The following is a 15,713-nucleotide window of genomic DNA, read 5'->3' as shown; positions in this document are numbered from 1 at the left end:
CCACGCGGGCTCGCGCGCGCGGACGCGCCCGGCGCGCGCAGGCGCTGCTGCGCCTCCCGCCCCCCCCCCGGCGCGGCCCCGATGGGGGGGGGGGGGGGGGGGGGCAGCGCCGGGCGCGCGCCGGGAGCCGTCGGGGGAACTGCGCGTGCGCGCGCAGCCGCTCCGCGCGCGCCGGTGGGGGCGGGAAACACCCGCGCGCCTGCGCCCGCCGGGGCCGCTCTGCGCGTGCGCGCCGGGCCCGGCAGCGGCCCCTCAGCCGCGGGTGCCTCGGTCACGGGCGCAGAATTATCATAGAAACATCACGGGCACAGAAACATCGCGGGCACAGAGCCTGGGAAACAGCCGGGATCCCCGGCACAGCCCACCACCGAACACCGCCCCCTCCGCTGAACCACGGCGCTCGGTGCCACCAGCAGCCTTGCCTTAAACACATTAGGGATGGAGACTCTGCCACCTCTCTGGGCAGGCCCTTCCCGTGTCTGAGCCCCCTTCCTGTGGAGAAATTGTTTATAGTGCCGGTCCTAAACCTCCCCTGGCACATGTCCTGTCACTGCTGATATCCTCATTCCCCGTGCCTCAGTCACAGAATCCCACGATCCCTCAGGCTGGGAAGGTTCCTGAGATCACCGAGTCCAAGCTGTGCCCGATGCCCACCTTGTCACCAGCCCAGAGCACTGAGTGCCACGTCCAGGCCTTCCTGGGACTCCAGAACCTCCCTGGGCAGCCCCTTCCAAAGTCTTACCAACCATTCAAAGAAGAATTTCTTCCTAATGTGCAACCTAAATCTACCTTGGCAAAGCTTAAAATTGTGTCCACTTATGTCACAGGTTGCCTCAGTCCTTAATGCCCCGGTTCCCCCAGTGCCTCAGTGTGCCTGTCTTAGCAGGAGTCTGGAAGAACTTTAATAAAATTTAAGGTCCCTTCCAACCCAAACCCTTCTGTGATCCCATGGTGTCGGCCTGGCCAGGTTGGACAGGGAGCCTTGTGCTGCCACACTTTTATCCCCCAGGTGTTTGAGGATGAGGAGCAGGACGTGTCCTTGGCTGTGCTGTCCTGGAGGTCTCGTCCCTGTGTGCTTGTGGCACTCGTCTGCCCGGCTGTGTCCCCTGCTCTCTTAGCCTGGGGTTTCTCATTGTACTGATAATATCACATAATTCACCTACAGTAGTGCTGTGTCCTCCCAGCCAGAGTCCTGAAGCAGCTCACATGTTCAGAGTAATACTTTTTCACGTTTCTTCCCTTTTTTCTGACATAGCTCTTACAAAACACGTACGTGCTTTATTTAAAACACGTGGCTAATCTGGCTGCAGCCAGGAGTCTCATTTACATCAATAAAACAGGATGGGATGCACAAACCTGCAGTTGTGGTCATGGGTTATTATGTTATTAGGTTACTGAGGGCTGTCTTAATTTGTCCCTAATAAAGGGCTGCATTTTATAGGTAGGTCTGTAACACAATCCTGCAAACGTTGTACTTAGAGGAGAGGGAAGCAATTATGCTGCGAGTCATGGATATTTAAAAGTAGTTTTACAAGCTGGTCTGTACATTACACTCAGCCAAGCATCAGCTTCATCTACTGCACTTGGAACAGGTGGTTGTAACTGGTTTGGCCTGTGTAGGAAAGAGGCACCAACCTACAAATTCAGATTATTAAAGGTTGTTGCTTGATGTGTGCCCAGTATCTCCACAGAGTGTGTGAGTTGGGGGGTTGGTTGGTTGATTGTTTTCTTTCCATTTGGGATGTGCAAAAAATAGTGAGTTTTTGGCAGCTGTGGAAAGTGAATGAAATTACTTCAGTTCAAGTTTCTAAAGCTGGAGGAGCAGTGTCACTACTGCAGTCTTGTTTTATTTATGTCTATAGTAGTTTTCTTACCATGGTTCCAGTTTTGTCTCAGATTTATATTGGCACTGAGACTTGTTATTTTTTGCCACTGGAGATCTGTGGAGGGAACAAAAAAAAAAGATAAATTGGGAGTGTGCTGATTTTCTTGTTGTACCTCTTACAGATGGAGAGACTGAAACAGAAATAGTCTTTGTAAAGTGACTTTTTTCTAGGCAAATACCTTTTTGGAGCTGAAGTTAAAAAAGAAAACTGTCAGAAACCAGTTGTTTCCTTTTATCACCTTGTGTTAATCCCTGACAGTTTTACTTTTAGTTATACCATAAACATTTTTATACTTACTTCCTGGTGGCTTGTACTCTTTAGTTAATTGATTTATTTATTATTTATTTGACATCCAAGACTAGTTTCTATTGCTGTTTGAAGTAACTGTAATTATGGGTTTGTGCCCCATTTTTCAAATTAATTATTATTAGTATAAAGATTTACCTTGTAAATGTTTAATTGATTCAGCAATCCAAACATTTAAGAACTTTTGGAGATTAAGATCATATTGCTGTACATTGTAGGCAGAAATTATTTTTCCTTCATGAGCTGCTCCTTTTTTTTTTTTTATTTTCCCCCCCAGATCTCTTAAATAATTGCAGAACAGCTCTGTAACTCCTGAATTATTTGGTTACATTATTTTCCCATTTCCTTATAGTTGTTCTTTCTTTTGTGGCACTTCTTGACATTGTTTCCATTAGTTGCTAAAAAGGAATGACCTGGCTTCTGCAGGTCAGAGACACCAACACACTTGGCCAAGGCTGCCTTATTTTATTAGAGCAGGCAGATGTTGAATCCTTAAATATAGTTTTGCCACCTCTGTCTTTTATTAAAGTGAAAATTCAACTTACATTCATGGAATTTGTTTGCATAATGCTTTACCTGATTTTTGTTAAATTTCACAGAGTTCTTTCCTGTAACAAACTGTCTTTTCAGTGCCAGTGTGTTGCCAAGCAGCTGGACCCAGCTTCCCAAAAGCTCACATGCATGTTTGCTGAGCTTGGCAAGTCAAGATCAAAATGAAATTATGATAAAAATCCATGTGGATTTCTGACTTGGAATCTGAGGTTCAAGACAAAGGTGAGAAATCCTGAAGAGACTGGAGTGCTCTGTAGGTGCACAGATTGGGCAAAAGAGTTTATTTCCTTGGAAGTTACTGAGGTTGTTTTGAATAATAGTCTGTGATGATAGTGTGTGACCTGCTCATTCCCTTCATACTGATGTGGCTACTTCAATATTCAGTAATTTTAGCACTTTGCAAGTTACTTCCTGTGTTAAAGAAAATGTAGAGTTCATATCTTGTTCTAATTATGAAAACTGATGCTGAACATATAATACTTCCCAAAAAAGTAATCAGCATAATCCTTTGATGAACATATCCTGTGTTAATTTGTCTCAGAGACAGTAACACTATGTTATGTCAGCTGTTTGAATACTCAGTGTAGGTAAATTCCCAGGTGTGACAGGCATGGAAGTGAGCAGAAGCTCACTGTGCAGGTGGGATATGCAGAGGCAGCTGTTCCTGGATTAATGGGATGGCTCTGGACTCTGTGGTTTTCTAGGGGAGCTCCCAAACATCTATCCATTGGTTTATTCAACACAGGGTACTGCTTCAGATATTCGGAACCAGCACTGAAGAGCTGCTGATAGCAAACTGATTTCTATCTGCACTTTAGGGATGACATCAGAGAGCTTTGAACCTGCCAGAGGCAGAATATTGCCAGGAGTCCTTCACACTGCTGTGAAATTGGTGGAAAATGATACACAACTGTGTGTTGACTGAGGATTTGGTATATCCAAGACACAAAAACTTTAATAAATCTCACCTACTTATTTGAAGGTTTAGATGTTGGAATGTAACCTGCAGTTATGACTCAGTTCATAACTATGGCTGGAGGATCCTGTAGTCTGTTTATTTAAATCAGTTTGTAATGGTCTCTGCAGGGAGCCTTTGAGCTCTGCTTTACTGGATTCAAGGAGAGGCTTCCGAGGAATCTTACCAGGACTTTGGTTGGCAGGTGTAGTTCACAAGTGATAAAACCCACTGCAAAAATGAGTTATTAAAGCAGAGCATGACCTCTCCTGAGCTTAGCTGGGCCAAGCTTGTCATGCAATACTCAAGGGTTTATCTGGAGTTCAAGTGATTTAAACAAAATGCTCCACCCTGTCTTTATCTAAATTACAGATGTCAAAAGCAACAATGAAAGTATTTTAACACAGAAGTGACCTTGGATACAGAAAACCACATAATTAAAAAATGTGTCAAGGACCTGACACAGGTCTTCCGTCGCAGGTCATCAGGTCTGGCTTTAGAAATTTATCTTGCCATTGGAAGAGTCTTCACTGCAGTTGGTGAACTGTTTGGAGAGCATGAGGTGATGTGCCTGTGCATGGAGGCACTGGAGCTTTGGGATGACTTCAGCTGGGTCTGGAAAGATGGAAGTCTCAGAACTATTTCTGATGAGGTCATTTGTGGGAACTGATTTCCACTAACTAAAACAGGAGCACTGGTACTGAAAGGGGAGTAGACAGCAGTGGAAGCTGGGTCCTGCCAATCGTGCAGGAGGAAAAAGAATCACAAAATTAACTTTTCTGTGTTCTCTCAAAGTGACGTAAATAATTCGGTGGCCTCGTCACTGTGTATCCACAGGGGAGATCTGAAGGCAGTTCTCAACATGAGAAAGTAGATTATTATGAACTTTATTGATTTCTTAATGGACTAATAATTGTCTCCTCTGTTGCTTGCTATAAATTTCTTTAAGGAGTAGATTATTCAGAGCAAGAGTCTCTTTGCCCAGCTCTGGCTGTGACTGAATTAATGTTCTGGAGGAGGCAGAACTTGGGCAAACCTGCCTTGTAATGCAGCTGGTGCTGCATTTAATAATGCACTGGATTGAGAGGGTGACTAAGGGTTGAGAACAGAGGTAAAATGTGATTGAAAAATCATCTTCTATTTTATCTGTTACTTCAAAGAAACAGTAATTTTGCAAATTGGTAATCACTGATTTTTCTATTGCCTGTTGACACAGAGAGGAAAGTAAACTCTGAAATCAAAGCTCTGGCCTACAAACATTTTACTCCAAATTCTAAATATCAATCTCTTTCTTTATACAGGCCTCTTGAACTCTTAACATCCATTACCATTACATAGTATAACCATCTTGAAGAGTAAAGTGAAAGCAGTTGGATTTCTGCTTATGCTTTTAATAATTTTATTTGCTCTGTATTAGAAGCAGCTCTTGTGCAAAGATTAGGTAGATCCATTCAGAATTTTCAAAAATGCTTGGCTACAAAGGGTTCCCTCATCCCCTCTATTTTCCTACTGGATGATGGCAGGTTTCTTCTCCTTTTGTTCATTCTGAATTATTGTGATGCATGTGCTGCATTAAAATAACTTGTGGCTGGTGATGTTTTTGCTTCCCAAGGCACCAAGTAGGATGCAGGTTGTTCCTGGCTGGCACTTGCATTGTCTCAGCTGGTGGCCTCCTCTCTGAGACAAAAAAAGGCCTTGTCTTGGAAATCTGTGATGATGGGGCTCTTCCTTTCTGATACCTACCCAGAGGATTACATTCTTTGCTGTGTAGATTGTGTAACAAGAGCATCAAGCTCCAGTTTGCCATTAGGACTCTGGTGTGGGCTTGGTAATATTGATAATATTGGCAATAATGTTTGCTTTTCCAAGCCAGGGCATGAATTTTCACACATAACAAAGCAAAGTCTGGTTTAATATGTTCATCAAATTGCTGCCTTGTCCAGGCCACCTCCTCCTGTGTCCTCATAGTGAAACTCAGGGGGACCCAGTGCTGGGAACTGACCTGAGGAGTTGCTGCTGGTTGGGTTCCTGAGCACCACTTAGGACAAAGCTAAGGAGCAGGAACACATCCCAAGGTCATTGGTTGCATCCCAGGAAAACAGCCCTTACATGTTCTTAAAAGTGCAGATTTCCAGCCTTCAGGGGGTGTCATAGCAGCAGAACCTTTCTCAGCCTGGGACATGGGTGTCCCTCTGATAGTGTAGGGTTAAAATGTTTCTAAAATCCTGGGAATTGTACACAATAGATTCAGTGGGTGGAAAGAAAGGTTGGGTCTGGTAGGCCTGGGAAAGGGAACTAGGCCCTGGGAACAAATGTTGAGCTTTGTCTTTATTAGATCATGTGAATCATCATATGATAAATGATATGATTGTTAAATGTAATGATTGTTTGGTAATTGAATTAAATTATTGTTTAATTGTAATAAGAATCATGAGAAACGATGTATTCATAACAAGAATCATGAGAAAGGATGTTTGGGGGTCCTGATGAAAATTACAGGAATTCATGCTTGGATAAGATCAATGTATACAATAGAACAATATGGGTTTAATAATTAATATATAGATATGTAACAGAAAGGGTATAAAAACATGTCCATCCTGAATCCATGTGGGAGTCAGATTTGGGTTTGTACCCCTGATCCCAGAGCTCTTCAATAAAAGCACCTGCACATAATCATCCTGTGATGATGTGTTTCAGTGCTAACACCTTCTCTGTAAACTGGGTGGGCAGCACCAGGGCTGCCCAAAGCCATTCCTTTGGGAGTTTTCCCCCAGAGTGGTCTTTGATCCTTGTGAGTTTGCAGCTGGAAGTGCCAGTACTGACACAGCAGAAGGACCAGCTCTTGTGGAGTGCAGGAATTGCTGAAGTTGGAGACAGAGGAAACTTCACTGGTGTCAAACAGTCACCTTTATTTTATTGTGTTGTGTCTGTTTTTTTCTTAAAAGGGATGGGAAACAGATCTGCTGATGTTGGAGCTGATGTTTCTCTGTTCTGCCTAATGCCTTTATTTAGTTTATTTTTTTAAGGGAGAAACCTTTTCTTTCAAACTAGAGCCTCATGGATTTAGGAATATCATTGAATATTTATTTATTTCTGAAAAGCAGTCACTGTTGTTCCAAACATCCAGTTCACCTGTTCATCTTGAGTCTGTCACAATGCTGATTGCAAGAGGCTTTCTTGGAAAGTCAGGAAGAGTGTTGGTAAAGGATTCTGTAGAGGAAACATGTCAATCCTCAGTGTTATCATAGACACAAATGAGAGCTGTGCCTCCTGCAAGTGTTCCAGCTTTTCTCCTTTTCCTTCCAGATGAATCTGCGTTCTGTATTTACTGTAGAACAGCAAAGGATATTACAGCGTTACTATGAAAATGGAATGACAAATCAAAGTAAAAACTGCTTTCAGCTCATTTTACAGTGTGCACAAGAAACTAAACTGGATTTCAGCGTGGTCAGGGTAAGTACTGAGGCCTTCCAACTTTGTTAAGCACACACATTCATTACTTTACATAACATATAGAGAGGTCTGGAGTCTCTAATTTTATCCTTGTCTTAAATCAGACTTCAGTGTGTGTGTGACGTTCATTTTCACCCAGTGAGCCTATTTAGAGTTTGTTTTTACTGAAATATCTTCACATGACTGTTGAATTTAGCAGGGGCCTGGGTTGCAGAAGGAGAGATTTTTGTTCTTTGTCCTTTGTTGGGATTTTTAAAGTTATTATTCATAAAATTATAAGTTGGCTTGCCCTATAGAAACTTTGTATAATGTATTGTATCAAGGCAAGGTCACGTTATCAAGAAACTATTTTTAAGCTAAATAAGTTTCTATAAATCCATATATTTAGGGAAAACAATTGTGAAACTATTTCTTTTGATGCACTCTTGTCACACTTGTATTCCACATCACAATCATAAATATTGTGGTCCCTTGTGGTTATTTACAGTGAGGACCTTCTTTTCCTGAAAAACAAGAATGTCCCAGTGCTAACAGGAGCTCTTCAGAGTCTGTGAATTCCACAGGAAGGGAAATAATAATCCCTTTGTGAAACACTAGACAACAAAATGGCTGTTGTCCGAGAGCAGAAATAGAAATCCTGAGGCATTAGATGGAAAAATAACAAAGGGTAATGGAGCTCCCAGGAGCTGCAGTGACACTGGGCATGAGGAGGAGCAAGTGGGACCAGCTAGGTTGGTTTTTAATTGCTTTAACATGGCACATTGACAATAACAACCCAGCTCACAAGTTCTTACCTGGATTCCCCTCCCTCAGAACACTCTGGAAACGTTAAAAGTTACTTTCTCAGCTGGAGGTGGTAGAAGCTGTGAAAGTCAGCCAGGGATTCAGGCTCCTGGGGCAGACAGGCAGTTGTAACAGGAGTCTGGATGCTGATGCTGCAGCCAGGGCTGGTTTGCTATTTTTGTGCTGATTGAATGTCCTAGAGGAGGCAGCCCAGCTCCCCTTTCCTTGCACTTCTCTCCATCTTCATGTTCCCTTTCCTTCTCCATTTCCCTTCCTGCAATCAAGTATCATTCCTTCTGTTTTCTTCCCTTTCTCAGCCCTGTTTTGCAGCACCTCTTCTTACTTAGGAAATGCAATGGAAACAGATCCAGTGTTTGTCCTGCATTTGTTGTATTTTACCATGGTCTTACCTTTCTCTTCCTTACACCCCTCATTTCTGCTTCTCCTAATGCCCCCTTTTTTCCTTTTCTCTTTTTTTTTTCCTATAAAACTCTTGGTCAGTGATTAGTTCTTTGCAGAATGATACTTGAGTTGCAGCTGGCATTTGCGGATAGGATTATAATAGGCAGATGAATTCCCTAAATACAATTGATCAGGAGAATGGGACCCTCAGCAGAGGCAAAGCTAACCATTAACTGACATTTTACTGCATGTTACAAACTGTGCCTCAAATTGGACATTTTGTAAAATTTGACAAAAAAAAATAGTAGAGTGGAACTGTGGATGGCAGGGATGTTTTGTTTCCCTCTATGAAATTATTCAGAGTGGTGTCAATGAAATAAATTTTGAGAGAGGCATGAGAGTCTCAGGAATTTTGAGCAGTTGGGGCTTTGGAATTGAGGCTGGGGTTGTGCTGTGTATGAGTTGTGGATCCCAAGGAAGAGTCCCAGGGTTTTTGAGAAGCTGGGGCTTTGGAATTGAGGCTGGGGTTGTGCTGTGTATGAGTTGTGGATCCCAAGGAAGAGTCCCAGGAATTTTGAGCAGTTGGGGCTTTGGAATTGAGGCTGGGGTTGTGCTGTGTATGAGTTGTGGATCCCAAGGAAGAGTCCCAGGATTTTTGAGAAGCTGGGGCTTTGGAATTGAGGCTGGGGTTGTGCTGTGTATGAGTTGTGGATCCCAAGGAAGAGTCCCAGGGTTTTTGAGAAGCTGGGGCTTTGGAATTGAGGCTGGGGTTGTGCTGTGTATGAGTTGTGGATCCCAAGGAAGAGTCCCAGGAATTTTGAGCAGTTGGGGCTTTGGAATTGAGGCTGGGGTTGTGCTGTGTATGAGTTGTGGATCCCAAGGAAGAGTCCCAGGATTTTTGAGAAGCTGGGGCTTTGGAATTGAGGCTGGGGTTGTGCTGTGTATGAGTTGTGGATCCCAAGGAAGAGTCCCAGGGTTTTTGAGAAGCTGGGGCTTTGGAATTGAGGCTGGGGTTGTGTATGAGTTGTGGATCCCAAGGAGGAGAGGCCTGGATTTCTACCCTGTATTGTTCAGTCCTATATTTCCACCCTGTCATGTGCACTGCATAATCACTACATGATTTACATATTTGTAAACTTAGATCTCAACTCGAACACTTAACATGTCATCAGATCTGCTTAAAAATGGAATTGCTAATTTTTTGCTGCCTCCTTGACGCCTCGTTTTGTGTTTGTTGTCGTTGCTGTCGTGGTTTGCAGACGTGGGTTGGCAACAAGCGGCGGAAGATGAGCAGCAAGAGCGCCGTGGAGTCTGGGGGCACCCCCCCAGGGACTGCCCCTGCCACTCCCTCCATGCCCCCCGAAGCAGCAGTGAGAAACGTGGTGAACATTGCTCGATCCCAAAGCCAGCAATCCTCTTGGACCTCTTCTAACAACGACGTGATAGTGACTGGTATCTACAGCCCTGGCAGCTCCTCGGGCCGGCTGGGAGCCGCCAAGCACATGAACGCCTCCATGGCAGAGCTGCACAAAACCTCCATCCCGTGGCTGCCGGGCAAGAGCGACGCGGACTTCCAGCAGCAGCACATCCCTCTGGGACGGCAAGTACCCCACTGTAAGAACGCCTCCCTCTTAGTGGGGGAAAAGACCATCATCCTGTCCAGGCAAACCAGCGTGCTCAATTCTGCCAACTCCATCTACAGTCACACGAAGAAAGGCTCCTCGGTGCAGACGGCGGAGCTGGTGTTACCTCAGAAGCCCATGATCTGCCACAGGCCCTGCAAGGCCGAGCCGCTGGGCTGCCAGCGCCTGCACAAAGCCGAGCCGGCGGCGCAGGCGCCCCCCGGGCCGCGGGCCCAGCCCCGGGAGCCGGCGTGCGGCGGCCAGAACCTGGAGATCCGCGAGGTGTTCTCGCTGGCCCTCACCGAGCCGCCGCAGCGCCTGCACAAACCCGCCCCCGAGGGCGGCTGCCTGTCCATCGCCATGGAGACGGGCGACGTGGAGGACGAGTACGCCCGTGAGGAGGAGCTGGCCTCCATGGGGGCGCAGGTGCAGAGCTGCTCCCGCTTCGGTGAGGGCGGCGGCGCCCAGGGCCGCGGCGGGGGCTGCGGGGCGCAGCTGGGCAGTGCCAGGGACGTGCCCGACAGCCTCCTGTACCACGGCAGAGAGTTCCAGCTGCCTGCACGGACCGCATTGCACACAGCACCCAGCACCATTTATAGCACCCACAGCGCTGCCAGAAGTACCTTTTCTCCTCATTTTACATCTTCAAGTCAACTGAGGCTGTCACAAAACCAAAATAATTACCAGGTAATCCATCAGTTTATCTCTGTATTCAGACCTCAAAGCTGAGGCTGTAGATAAATGCTGTTTCCTTTCAGAGTTGGTAGCTGTTAAGTGGGTTCACCTTTCTGCAGGCCGTGCTCCTTTGGTGCCTTCCAGTGGAGATAATTCCTACTCAAACCCAGTGCAGGCAGCACTGCAGTGTGGTAACACTTCTGCCCATCCAACCCTGGTAGCATGTACTGGAGATCAGTGAGGATTTCATGGATTCCATGGATCAATTTTGGCTGCAGGAGGCTCAGACCTATGAGCTGCTCAAGCCTTTGTTATCCAGCACATGCCATGGCCTTTCCCTCTGGACATGCACACCACACGTGGCACAAGACATGGTTTCATGCTGACATTTGTGCATTTGCTCACCCCATTGATGTCAGCTTGGAATCCTGTACCCCTGTGCAGGTGGCAGTCTCTGACCTGTGTTCTGTCAGGGATTAGGGTCCCCTGTCAGGGAGTTAACTCAGCTTCCTTTCCCATAACATCTAATTCAAATAATCAGTTTTACATTCAATCCCTTTATTCCTCTTCCTGTGCCAAAATCCCTTTAGTGATACTGCGGGGAAATTAAATGCAGATCATTGAAGAACTAAAAGATGTTTAGGAGAAACTGCAACACTTGATACATTTCTTTAGTTCTTGGTATCACAAGGGGAGAGATGCTTGTGCAGGAAACATCCAAATTGGTACTTTTCCTGATTTTACACCATCTGGCATGACATAGCCTGGAGACACTGAGGTAAAAGTCTTTTGAGGCTGACAGGATGTGATTGTGTGTGTCACCTGCATGCATTTGCCTGTTACTGCATTGCCTTTTTAGTTTATCCTGAAAATAAACCATGTCGACAGCATATCAGCTTTTCCTGGGCTTTGCTCTCCAGGATAGAGATCAAGACTTTGTGAGCCATGGTTTTTTAGGGTTTTTTTTAGTTTTCTTTCCTTTTTTTCCCCTGACTGTTCCTGTCTCGTGACCATTTGAAAGAAAGCTTCTGAGTCCAAGTCAGTGCCACTTTTCACCTGAATTATTACTTTTCTGGGTAAACCAGAGGCTTGAAGAACAGAGAGTGAATTCTGGGGAGTAGATGGCACATCAGATGAGCTGTTCTCTCCTTCACTCTCAGTCTGTCAGTATTTGCTGTTACTTTTTTACTTGGTTGTAGAATTTCTGGAATGCTGTTTACTTTTGCCATTCCAGTTTCACAGGAGAAGAAAAGCTGTAAATGTGCAGATCTGTCAATAAAGGATTGGTAAAAGTGCTTATGGTTGAGTTAAGGACTTTTTTTAATTTTCATGAAGGGAAATCCTTTACTGATGCCTCCATCAATGTGCTCATGGTGCTTTATTTCACTCTTAAAAAAGCATCAGAGAGATTGATTTCTTCTATTTTAAATTCTTTTAAAATGAAATTCAGAATAACTTTGTTTTGGGGTTTTATGAGGTAGGAACTGAATCTTTTTGAAGAGTTAGAACAGTTCATGGTAGATGATATTTTATCTGCCTGTGTGGTGTTTTATGGATCAGAATAAGATCTCTGGAGCTTTGTTTTGGGTTTTATTTTTTACTTCCCTCTGTTGTAACATATCTGATTTTTGATAAGTGAGGAATTCATTTGTACCCAGCTGGCCTCCATGCCTGTCTCAGACACCCTGTTCTTTGGATTTGAAATGTGGATAGAGGGAGCTACTGTTTCCTTTCATATCCCTTTTCATTCCAGAGTTTTAAACTTTGGAAAAGCTGAGCAGGATGCTGATAATTCCCTTATTGCTGTGAGCATGCACCCTATGAACCCTTGAGGTGACACTTCTGGGTACCAGAGACTTTCCAAGGTGCTGTCTTGAATCCTTTTAGGCTTGTACAGGATGACACTTCCTTTTTTGTACTCAGTTTATGTTAATTTTATTGCCCATGTTTAGCTAATTTATCCATCAGCACAGAGATGAAACTCCTTAAACTTGGAGAAATCTTCTTGAATTTAAAAATAAATTAAACCTGAGCTAAATGATTATTGGAGTAGTTGCACATCCAAGCAGATGCTTCTTCAAAGTCAGGACTGTGTGATTCATGTTTTGATGAAGTAATTACTGTCATATATTGGTGGGGTATCTAATTAGCAATTAGTTATAGCTTCCTTACTGGTTCAATTAATCAAATTCATGTTAGTGTAACTTAAGACTAAATTTAATTAACTGATCAATTTTAATGGCTGAGCAGTTTCAGTAAACAAATTCTTCAGCCTACTTGCTTGTCTTAGTTTGACTTTGAATGAACTGGGATTTAGTCTTGGTTTCTTCCCCAACCCTAAGGGACAGGAATTGTTGAGAATCTGTGTATTGTTATTTACTCTGTTCCAAGCCCAGCCCTTGTTCCTGTTTGACAGAGGCAGCTCAGAACAATGCCATGCACATTGTCTTTCAGGGAGTCCTCTTGAGATGAACTTGGCTGGTTTTGGCCCCATCCCTGTCAGAACTTTCTGCATTTGTCTTCCCAGCAACCCTTAATGCTCTGCCACATAGATTTTGCTTTATTCCCATAGAAAAGCACTTTTTTATTATATCCCCCTTTAAATTAGTGCAAAGAAGCCACCTGGATGGTTCCTCAGGGTGCCTTTGCAGTGGATTCTGTGGTGTGAAGCTGTTTTGTGGGGTATAGGGTTCTAACAGACAAAACTTTACAGAATTTTGAAAAATGTGTGTGTGCAGTGAAAAAATTAATATTTTAGGCTCAAATCCTGATGCAGCTGGCCCTTGGGAGGGGAGGGTGCTCCTTTCCAGCCCCCCTCAACCCTCTTTATGCTGCAGTGAGAGAGGGTCTGACTTTGGGTGAGTTCCTAGTGCTTCCAGCCTAAAGCTTGAATAAAAGTGTTTTACATGCTTGTACAGCAGACACCTGTGCCAGGGCTGCTGTGCTTGTTGTGCTCATGCAGCAAGAGCCTTCAGTGAAGCTCTTTGCAAATGCAAAACCTCTCAGTGCAGTTTGGTTCAGTCAGCAGAAGTGCACAGGTTTTTTTCTCACATACATGTGTGTAGTGGCTTGAGGTGTTTAATCTCTCAAGCATTGCTTGTCTGCAGCAGAAGTTGAACTTAGATCCTAAATATAAAGCCTAAAATATTCCAGACTATGACACACCTCAGATGGTCAGGGAAAACATTCTGAGATTTTTATTTAGTAAAGTCTGACCTCTGGGAATGATGGAGAAGCAATAGGAATGGAGGCAGCTCTCCTTTGCTTTCCTTCTCTGTCCTGATATCCCTAATTTTTCTGCTGCTACTCAAATCTTTGACATCAGACATTGAGCAGTGCAGTGACAAACACAAGAGCATTTTTTCTGGAAGCTGAAGTGATGTAAATGAAAAAGATGTGAGGGCAGCTCAGTCCTCAGCCCTTGTCTGACTCCAGTCTGCTCATCCTGCCAATTTGGGACAAATGGAAAGGTAAACTGCTGTTGTGAAATATAAATTTTGGGGTACCAAAAGTAAAGAAACACCCACATTGTCACTGTGTTACCTTGTCCTCACCCAAAGAAACAGTGTTTTATTCTTGGTAGTAAAGGTGAGTGTGACTTTGATTTGGATCTTAACCTGTTTATAGACTTTGGTGTCAGAATTGAATGTAGAGTGCTGAAGTCTCAGTATTGGCTCTCACAGCAACCTAAGCTGTTCTTGTTTTCTGTTCTGCAGATTTCAGGAAACCTTACTGTGCCTTGGATTACAGGTTGTTCCAGAAAAAGAGCAGTAAGTACATTTCCATCTAATGCATCAAGTGAAGCAATGAAAAGTTGGTAAAAAAGCATTTTTGAAAATGTCAGTTCTGTTTACCTTGGGTGGCTTTTTGCCTTTTTCCTTTGACACAAACATTATCTGCAGGTGCAGTGTTTCACTTGAGGTGAAGTTGATGTCTGTCTTTAAAAGCAGGTCAAGGTCATAATCCAGTGTGAGGTGATGCCCAGGTAGGAATTGTGCTCTTAGCTGAAATACAACATCTGAATTGATAAGAACTGAGAGTTTTGAGCTCAGAACATGTTTTTTATATTGAAAGTGAAGTGGTTGTTAATTCAGGCAACTGAATACTTAAGAGAGTAACTCCCTCTGCAGCTTCTCTGCACATGCACAGAATTAGTCAGTGCTGGCTGTAGGAACTTGATCAAGTGTCCTCAATTCACAGACAGCTCCAAACCATAACACAAGGTATGAAACAGCTTTTGTCAGGGAAAAAAAAAACTCTGCCCAACTCTTTTGTTTAGTTAGTGCTCAGCATTTCCAGCTTGTCTTTGAAGAGGTGTCAGTTCTGCCTCCAGCCTCAGGTGGATGCTCCAGCCAGGCTCTCCAGGGGCTGCTCTATCACTCCTGCTCTGTCAGAAGCGACAGCTGGGGAAGTGTCTGCCTTGGTAACCAAATTTCCCAGTCTGTGGGGCTGGCAGTGTCCTGGCAATGTCCTGGCAGTGTCCTGGCAGTGCCTGGCAGTGCCCTGGCAATAACCTGGCAATGTCCTGGCAGTGCACCTGGCAGTGCCCTGGCAGTGTCTGGCAGTGACTGCTGTGTTGGCAACGAGGTCTAGGCAATGGAAGAGCCTTTCCTTGCTTTCTCCTTCTGTAACCAGAACTTTTTCCTTTCTTTATTATAATATTTTCAGTTTTTTAGTCTTCAAAAGGTGTGAGTGTGGCAGTGTTTCCTGTACAAGTAGGAACCTAAGGACCATCACATTAATGATGTTTTCTCTGAGACTTTTTCTAGGTCTCAGTTGAAGCACTTCCAATTTCTTCAGAGTTTGGTACAATCACTTACTTCTTTTTATACAGAGAGCACTTTATAACATCTCCCAGAGGAACTGGTACTTTTATACAAATCCTGTTGTGCTCAATCCATCTTTTTTCTTTCCTAAGTGCTAATTCTCTTGAGGAGGCTTTTTAAAATGCAGCTCTTTTCTGGAAGGCTCATCCCCTCTATCACTTAATGACCTTTTAGAGCATCTCACCAAGGAGCTGGGGAGTGTCCTGGGGTAGAGTTTCACAGCTAAATGGGGAGGTTTTCCCTCTCCCTC

The 15,713-nt window shown here is 44.3% G+C and overlaps 1 protein-coding gene across 2 annotated transcripts in view; it reads left to right on the top strand.

Moving 5' to 3' along the window:
- Nucleotides 1-15,713, top strand: part of HDX (highly divergent homeobox) — a 40,486-nt gene that overhangs the window by 460 nt on the left and 24,313 nt on the right. Inside the window, exons 2-5 of one of the 2 annotated variants that reach the window (XM_056491592.1) lie at nt 2,823-2,966; nt 7,009-7,155; nt 9,600-10,649; nt 14,354-14,407. In XM_056491592.1, coding sequence (XP_056347567.1) covers nt 7,009-7,155; nt 9,600-10,649; nt 14,354-14,407 — 1,251 coding nt within the window. In that variant the 5' untranslated portion in view covers nt 2,823-2,966. The remainder of the gene's footprint in view (nt 1-2,822; nt 2,967-7,008; nt 7,156-9,599; nt 10,650-14,353; nt 14,408-15,713) is intronic. The other variant, XM_056491593.1, reaches the window with a different exon arrangement.

This window comes from Oenanthe melanoleuca, chromosome 4A, assembly GCF_029582105.1.
Source record: "Oenanthe melanoleuca isolate GR-GAL-2019-014 chromosome 4A, OMel1.0, whole genome shotgun sequence".
NCBI classification, from domain to species: domain Eukaryota; kingdom Metazoa; phylum Chordata; class Aves; order Passeriformes; family Muscicapidae; genus Oenanthe; species Oenanthe melanoleuca.
Note: the sequence above shows the minus strand (reverse complement) of the source record. Positions and strands in the feature narration are given on the sequence as shown.